We start from the raw sequence: 9,128 nt of genomic DNA, 5'->3' as shown, positions 1-9,128 counted from the left end.
TTCTCATCTAAAAAGCGCGGCATTTTGAATTGAAAAAAACATTCGTTTTACACTAAATAATTCAGTTGTCTTTCCAGAATATCTGTCTAATGACTTTTTAGAATATAGTTGTCTATATATAATGAAGTTTTAGACACGTCAGTGTGTGGATTATTTCGCCTGCGATGATAACGGGATACGGGCGTTGAACGGCTCATTATCCTTCTGAGGGCAAAAGGTGGCGTGTGTTGATATGATAGCTGGCACTTGGAAGCAAGAGTGCGGTCGAGGCCGGAGCCGGGAGTGGTGGCAGCGCGCGGGCGCACGCCGCATTCAGTGTACAATCGCGCGTCGAGTGTTGCGCGCACGCATCACGTCGTCCGAGCCGTTCACTGCACCGCCACTCGCGCAGTTATCGATTGACCGCCTTATCGAAACCTTCCATTCCTTCGCCGCGCGGAATTCCGAACTGCAATGCGAAGTGTCGGTCGAACACGTGATTGTAAGCAGTCTTGGAGATCGTAAACAACGCGTGATGCAGCGGGACTAGTGGGCGCCGTCTGTCGCAGACCTAGCGGCGCCGACATCGGCCACCACCCTCATGTGTACCGTCTGCTTTTTTCCCGTGCCCAAGGAGATAACGTGATGTGACAACTATACGTGTCTGGTGCCAGTGGAATAGTTTTGTGAAAGTGTGCAGCGAGCGTGAGTGCTCACTCGAATCGGCTGCCGGCGCGGCCGGCGCCCCGTGACAATGTTGAATTGCACTGATCTGGAATGCATTCTCCATCACCACCATTACTACGCGCATCTGCATCATATCCACCACTTGCAAAATGCACAGGATCCAGGTACGTAACTCAACCGTCATAATACTCGACAGGCAGAACGAGTTTTTATTCACAACAATCTACAAGAACAATGAAAATACTTCAGGTACGTACCTACTTAGCACAATGAAATTGTTTGATTTAAAGCGGACGACGGCTGTTAATGATAACAAATGTGGCGAGCGCATCGCAGACGCGGACCTCGTGAGAATCCTTGATTTAGACATCGATTTAAGAGACATTCCAAATGATGCTAATGTGGTGTTAATGGTGAAATAAAAAGGTTTTGTGTCAAGTGCTGTATTAGCGGCGATCTTGACATTTGCGAACAATTATGAATTGGTACAACTGCTCCGATAATGGCAAAACACGCGGATCGTTGCGCGATAAGTAGCAGGTGTTAAGAGTTAGATATCACGCAATGTGCTTGCCGGCAGTGCTGTGCGGCAACTTGAGCCGTTTTCACTCGCAGTGGCTTAAAACCTGCCGAGAGGCGAAATGGACAAAATATTTGTACAAACAAAATGTTCACCGTTTTCTCTTTCTACGACGCCGCAGTGTTAAATAACTGTCCACTCGTCTTGCTCACATTATCTTCGCTTAATTATTTATCAACGCCTTTCTTATTAAAACGTTAGCAAGAAAGGTTGTCGAATGCAAACCTATGTAATTAACGCAAATTAGTTTGGTAACGAATGTTGAAATTCTAAGAAACATAACTTTAGCATATATTAAAGTTTACGATGGTTAAGTGCCTGGCTATGTAAATGACGTTTTACACAGGGATATCGCTTGCTGAGCAAAAATATTTCACGGTTTCAAGATTTCGTCGTGACCCAGTTGAGTAAACAACCGTCAACGTCATGTCTTTATTATTTATAACAATTATTGTGTTACTAGTCCGCCACTTCTTCTGCGTAGAATAAATACATACTTCGGGTAGCCTACTGTGTTAAATTAATTTTCATACAAACTTTCATCCCATATTAGTGGGATTGTGACAAAAAGTGCCTTACATACTGCTGCTAGGTCACATCGATCACTATACCAAAATTCGTCAAATTTGGTTCTGCGATTTAGGCATGAAATTGTAACATACAGATAGGTCACTTTCGCATTTATAATAATTACTTTTATATACAAACAGTATTCCTTCTTCTCCGTTATTATGGATTGTTTATACAGGAAAATCAATAACTGTACATTTTAATTATCTAAGTAGCATCGGAATAGCCGAACAAGTTTTTAAAAGTTGCGTTTCAAGGACATAATTAATTCAAGATTCGAAGTTTAATTGAATCAGTCACATAGCTGTGCGTTATTGATATGAATGAATTGTCATGTAATTTGCATTACTTATTATATTCAGAAAGAAAGAGCGTAAAAAAACGATTTAATAAAAAACGAGCTATTGACGAAATTGGGTTCAATGTTCAAGCTCTATTCGATCGGTTTAGTCACTTTCACGAAAACCTTGTTACTAAAATAAAAAGGAAATGACCTGTTTATCATTGTTTATCTGTTTATCACTCGTCTTGCAAATTTTTTTAGTAGGTTTTCGCAGAAGAATATGTCCTCCTCCCGACTGATAAACAATATTTTTATTTTTAAGCACTAGAGTTGGTAAACAGGATAAAATCTTATATGAATAACAACGAGTCAGTGCGTATAAAATAGGCTTTATTAGTAGCAGTAGAGCTCCTTGTGTATAGTATCTATTTCTGTCGCCAAGTAGTAATGTGAGTTAATACTCATCCCGTCATCGTACTTCATTCCGTTCCGGTTTTGAAGGGTAACAGTGAAATTATAGGCACGTGAGATGTGTCGTCGAACCCGACTCGGTTGGGCAGCTTTCGGGAAACTCCGGGTCGTCTTCCCGTCCGTAATACCGCAGTCCTTGAAGACAAAAGTCTTTGGGCAGGGCGTGTTGCCAGCGATGACCGCGGTCACTTACTATGGGCCTCATAAAAAAGCTTAAAGTCGGCAATGCTCGACATTTCTCTACGTGATCGAAATAGAAATGAAGAGATCCGTAGAAGAACGAAAGTCATCGACATACCTCAAAGGATTAGCAAGTTGAAGAGGCAGTGGGCAAGGCACATAGCTCGTAAAACTGACGGCCGTTGGAGCAGAAAGGAAGGCGGTCGGTGGGACAGTCCCCTACTAGATGGACAGATGACGCGGTAAGGGTGGCGGGTACCCGATGGGTGCACGCCGCGTCCGATCGACTAGTCTGGAAATCTTTGGGGGGGCTATGTTCAGCAGTGGACGTCTTGCAACTGATTTGATGGTGATGATGATGGAACTTGTCAAGCTAGAACATGTGTCAGGGTGACGGGCGCAGTGGCAGTGCCCCTCCGATCTTTGTGTTTTAAAGCTCTGAGTGGCACTGGAACTACTATGAACACCATCAGGCCCACGACTTATTCGTCTTGTCAATTGAATTGCTCCAAAATTGAATGGCTCCATAAAATAATCAGTAATTTATACAAATGCTCTACCTACATATTGAATACTAAATAACGGTTATACAATGTATACAAACACTATACATTATGTGTATAATTAATAACAATATTATGATAACATACTTTTCATAGCGATGTTACCGACTTGTCATGACAAGGTTCTTTTCGTTTGTTTAATAGATTTTTTATAAACGTAATTGTTAACAATTTGTTAAATATAAAAAGAATGTCCTAGTTAATTTTCGTCATTGCCATGTCCTGATTGTTGTCAAAAACTAAGATCACTGCATATTTAGTAGCAGTAGCGCTTCTTGTGAAAGAATTCGTCCTGGCTTTAGTAGCAGCACTTGCTACTATATCTTTTTCTGTCGCCAAGTAATAATTCGAGCATTACTGCGTTCCGATTTTGAGAGATGAGGCTACTGGTGAAGCTACAGGCACATGGGACTTGTTAACTTTAACTTCCAGAGTGGCGGGCATAGTGGCAGTGCCCCTTAGATCTTTGTGATTTAAAGTTCTGAGTGGTACTGTAAGTGTTATAGACAGGCGTGTCGCGTACCATCAGGCGCACGACTTGTTCGTCCCGTCACTTAGTTTCTGTAAAAAAAATCAGATCTTTGCGATTGTAAGCTCTGAGTGTCAATGCAACTGCAAGCGACTCGCCTTCTCGAGTCTGTAAGCACCACCAAGTTCGCAACTTGCTAAAAAAGGATGGAAAATGTAATTAAAACAATTGTTTGTTAAGAAATGAAACTATTTTTCCGGATTTAAATCGCGTATATTTGTTTTTTCAAACAAACCGACGTTTCGGGCCCTTTACAGGTCAACCGTGACCATGGGACCTGTGTGTAACAATCGCGAAAACCTAAGAACTCGATAAATTGTTTGTTATTTTAATTCTTAGTTTTATCCAGGTTCTTAAGACGTCTTCCGTAGTTGAGTGTCTTGCACACCGGTTTTCATGGTGTCGCCGTCTCTGAGGTCTCGGGTCTCGGGTCTGGGTGTTTGTGATTGTTTCCGATTTCCATAACAAAAGTGCTTTAGCTACTTGCTTTAGGATCAGAGCAACGTATGTGGTGTTTATGTTGTTGATGTTGTCTTAACCCGTTCATGAACAGTAAGGGTATTTACCTCTTTTTTGCCGCCTACTGCTTTTCCATAGAGATGTATCAACAATTTCAATACATGAATACTTTATATTGAACCCAATTTAAGCACTATGACAAGAAAAATACTGACATTTTTGTGTGCGGTACTACTTCAGTACTGTCCATGAAAGGGTTAAGTAATAGAAGAATGATTTTGATGTTTAAAGAGTTGTTTGCATTCATACTAATGGAAACAAGCGATGATTTTCTATTGATTCACCTTATTATACTCTAAGACAATACTCAATGCCTATATAATAACAGCAAACATTTATAATATCAACATTAACCAGTAAATATCATGTGAGCATTTCTCGGCTACTCAAATTGTTAGAGGCAAAGGAAACCGGCGGACGGGAAGGCAGAAGATATTACAGTTATCAATGTATAATTTATGCTATTTCAATGCTTTGTGATCGACCTCGTAGTATTTCCCTCTGCGGTATTGAAAAACCAGAGGACACCGCGGCGGGAGGAGACAGTATGCGACGGAGTCCGCTTGCGTAGCAGAGAACGGGAGTTAGCGGACGCTATGGTACACTGGCTGGACGTCGTGATATGGGCACTAGCGGTATATTAAGGGATATTTCTCTTCGATTCGGCCCTTTCTGTATTATACAGAATAAACGAGACGCCTGACAGTTTTGTCGGACGAGGCAAGTTTTTTATGATTCCTTGTGACGGAAGGAATAAGTGTCTGATGGTAAGCGACACGCCTGTTGTTAATAGTTGCAGTGCCACTCAGAGCTTTAAATCACAAAGATATCTTTTTGATTTAGACTACGACTGCGCCCGTCACCCGGAGACATAAGTTGACAAGTAGCATGTGCCTGAAATTTCGCAAGCAGCCTTACCCTTCAAAACCCAAACACAGTAATGTTGACGTAAAGGTAAGGTGGCTCCGTTGCTACGAAAAGTAAATAAATATCGGTTAAGTAATCGCTAGCTACCAGTGGCAAGGCGTGAAAATAGTCGTTAGTAAAGCCGGTGCAAAACTAAAAACATCTACCTTTATAAAAAACACAACTTATTAGCACAGAAGTTACTAGTACACTTGATTTCACTGGTTAACTTATTCTACACTTAAAATTTAGCTCTAAACGTAGTATTTGATAATACGTGGAAAATTGTAGGCAAGCCCAGTGAAAATCGACTTAAACGGATGCCTCGCTACTGCTAGTTACACGTTAAAAATATAGGACAACTTACATTACAGTTGCCCAGCGGTTAGTACTGTGACCGATAATAAATTCAATTTTGGAATAGAACTTTTCTAAACTGATACTGTTTTGTGTAGTTAATTTAGTTGGGTCTTCGTAATACAGGGAATTCTCTAGTTTGAGACCGACTGTTGTTGTTTGACATCTCATTGTTATTGATATCTATTTTTACATACATATGACTTCTCAATTCGCCTGTTTTTTTTTTGTATGTATGTTACGCGGTAAATCTGGCATTTGTTAACCGATTTTGATGATTCTTTTTTGTTGGAAAGAGGGCACCTCAGTATTGGTTTTGTTTAAATTTGAAGAAAATATTTCACGTCTAAGAGTGGCAAACTAGGGTATGAACCCGGTTTCGTGCACTTTCCGGAAACTGAATTCAATAAAACTTGGCAAATAGATGTAATTCTACGAACTTCTTGAGGTCTTGATACTTGAGGACTTTTAGTGCTAGATAGACTTTCGCCTGTCCCATGACCTGAAAGATTAATTCCTAAATGGGAGAGGCGGTCATTATTGTTATTATTTTCCTTTAAAACAATTTATACAGCTTTTTACTCGAAGTGTTAAGAGGTAGAACGTTTTATTGTTATTTCTGTGCAAAGCGAGTGTACTGTGTAAAGCCTTTATTGAATGCCAGTTACTAATGTTATTGTGACTTGTACATAAAACTTTTATAAAACTTAGTAATCTGTCAAAAATGTAAAAAAAAACTAATAACGTTGGACCGTGATGTTTCATGTCACAAAACAAAAATAGACGTATAAAATTAATACCCGCGTATATCTGTAGTTCATACAAAAAAGCGGTATTTTTAACAATGGAGTTGAAACATTAAAAAAGTTTTTAATGGAATGGGTTGCAAACAAAATCTTATTAAAAAAAATACATACTAGAGTCTGCACCTTACTGCATAGTATTTAACTACGAATTTTATTAATTTGTTTTTTATTTATTTTAGGTTTACGTTTGTATTTATAATCTCGTACAGTTTTTACAATCTCCTTGACATTTTACAACTAGCATTTAAAGTTTACCGGTATTTTTTAGACTTGTCGAATTATCTTTTCGAGAAGTACATCAATTTTCTTTAATTTATTTTTCTGTCTTATTTTATTTGGTTTTTATATATATTGTTGCGTAGGTACTTATTTTTCATCACCATTGAATAAGTAATTAGATTTCGGTTATAAAATAAGCTAGATCTGTTTTAACGATAAAGGGTACTAATTAGTACGTCAAATAAAGCTAATCGTTTTTCAAGGTAATATTAATTAGTGATTTGATAATATTTGAACTTGCGCTTTTAATGGTGGCTTTAAATTTAGTACATCAAAGAATTTGCTGATTTGGTTAATTAAAATCAAACGTAAGTACAGTCATTAAGGTACGCAAATTATTTAGTCATTAAAGTTTGAACCGTATCTTTAGGCATAACATAAATAACATAAGTGCGGTAAATTTATACAAATGTGGCAGCGCTGTTTGTATGTGTCCGAGCCCACGGACACACACTTTCGCATAATCTCGCTGTGCATTCGCGTTGCATAGCACTGGTGGTTTCACGCGTCATCATAATTATGTGAATGCGCGCGTTCGTATATAGCGTACTTCAGGCGTGCACACGAACACTCGCGCTGCTTCTATGTATGGAGTTACCATGCTTGTTTTTTTTATACAATACCTAACCAAGAGACGGGACGAACAAGTTGTGCGCCTGGTGGTAAGCGACACGTCTATCCATAACTATAAATTTGGCTTTAAATCACAAAGATCTTAAGGGGCACTGCCACTTGCCCGTCACCCTGAGACATAAGTTGACAAGTCCATGTGCCTGTAATTTCACCAGCACCCTTCCAAACCGAAACGCAGTAATGATTACATTACTGCTTGCCAGCAGAAACAGATGTGGCAGTACTTACCTGGAAGAACTTTTTCACAAGGTGTTCTACTGCTACCGAATTATAATATCTATGCCTTAATATTTTGGGATTGCAACACAGTGGAAATGAAACTATATTGCCTGAATTTAAAATTACGTGTACACATTTATTTCAGTCCAGACCTGTATTCTTTTTTGAAACAAGACAACTTATTGGGTTGTTCGGCTCACTGAAAGGATATTAGTCATTGAACGTATAAATAAAAATATAAATAATATTTTGTGGTTCTTTTTTGTGTGTCAGTCTTTAAGTTTCTTTAAGTTTTGAAAGCATTTATACATAAGGGACAAAGCTGCTTCTTTTTTATCTTTTATTATCTTTATTATTGTATCGCTTTTAACTTTTTTAACCGACTTCAAAAAAAGGAAGAGTTCTCAATTCGACTGTACGTTTTTTTTTTGGGTGTATGTTACGCGATAACTCCGGTATTTGTGAACCGATTTTCATGATTCTTTTTTTGTTGGAAAGAGGGTACCTCCATAGTGGTCCCATTTCATTTTGAAGAAAATCATCCACCTCTAAAGGTGGCTAATCACGCATGAACATTCATTTTTGTAAATAGCGCCTAAATTTTACTTCAGGAGCATTTATTTTAATGGTTGGTTTTGCTATTCTCCAATTCAAGGCGTTTTTCTCTCTCAATATACTTTGATTAGTGAGAACCGATTTTTATTATCTCCAGTGTCAAGTCTTGTATAGTGGCTAACTAGGGGATATTTCAATAAAACTTGGCAAGTAAATGTAATTCCACGTACTTTTGAGGTCGGTTTTTTTAGTACTCCGTACTGAGATTATTATAAACATAAATGCTAAGTTATCGCTTACTTAAAACAACAGCAAATATGCAGTTTCGCAGTTTTAAGAAACTGCATATTAGCGTGTAAATTAATTTTAAATAGTTACATAATATGGTAGTAGGCATTAATAATAATTAACTCTTAATCCCTATTTAGTAAGTAAAATAAACCTAGTTACCATTATTAACACTTACTCGAAAGTACGTTAACTTAAACCTGTAGTAAGGGTTGGGTATATTTTAAATTTAAATTAGTAAATAAATACTCTGAGAAAATAATAAAAGTTAAAAACAAATAAACCAAATTTCATTCGTAATTATTTAAAAACATGCCAATAACCATCGGTTAGTGGAAACAAAATACGTACATGAAAATATGTACATTTTCTTCGTACCATTCCAATTACCACATACACCAGTGCGTCTGAATAGGACAATTGCAGCGAGAGGCAATCATCTTCAGGACACTAGTGTCATTGTGCCGTAGGCGATGCATCGGACATGCCTTTTTGCAGATTAGAGCAAGAAAGCCGTCCAGTCGGGCATCTAGTAGCTAGCTGGTGGTTTAATAGCAGTTGTTCAAGTAAAAAAGTTATTAGTAATTGGCTGACCACGCTTGACTACGAGACGACTGAAAACATACTTACTCTACTGAAATAGGTAGCATTCACACGCACACGCGCGCGCGCGCACGCACACACACACACACACACACACACACACACACACACACACACACAC

At 38.5% G+C, this 9,128-nt stretch overlaps 1 protein-coding gene across 2 annotated transcripts in view; it reads left to right on the top strand.

The window, feature by feature from the left end:
- The first annotated feature begins 407 nt into the window (after positions 1–407).
- Positions 408–9,128, top strand: part of LOC113231947 — a 405,956-nt gene continuing 397,235 nt past the window's right edge. Inside the window, exon 1 of one of the 2 annotated variants that reach the window (XM_026466505.1) lies at positions 408–830. In XM_026466505.1, the coding sequence (XP_026322290.1) occupies positions 734–830 (97 nt within the window). In that variant the 5' untranslated portion in view covers positions 408–733. The remainder of the gene's footprint in view (positions 831–9,128) is intronic. The other variant, XM_026466506.1, reaches the window with a different exon arrangement.

Source organism: Hyposmocoma kahamanoa, unplaced genomic scaffold (assembly GCF_003589595.1).
Source record: "Hyposmocoma kahamanoa isolate Upper Pololo Valley unplaced genomic scaffold, ASM358959v1 66, whole genome shotgun sequence".
NCBI classification, from domain to species: Eukaryota; Metazoa; Arthropoda; class Insecta; order Lepidoptera; family Cosmopterigidae; genus Hyposmocoma; species Hyposmocoma kahamanoa.
This window is presented reverse-complemented; position numbering and strand designations above follow the sequence as displayed.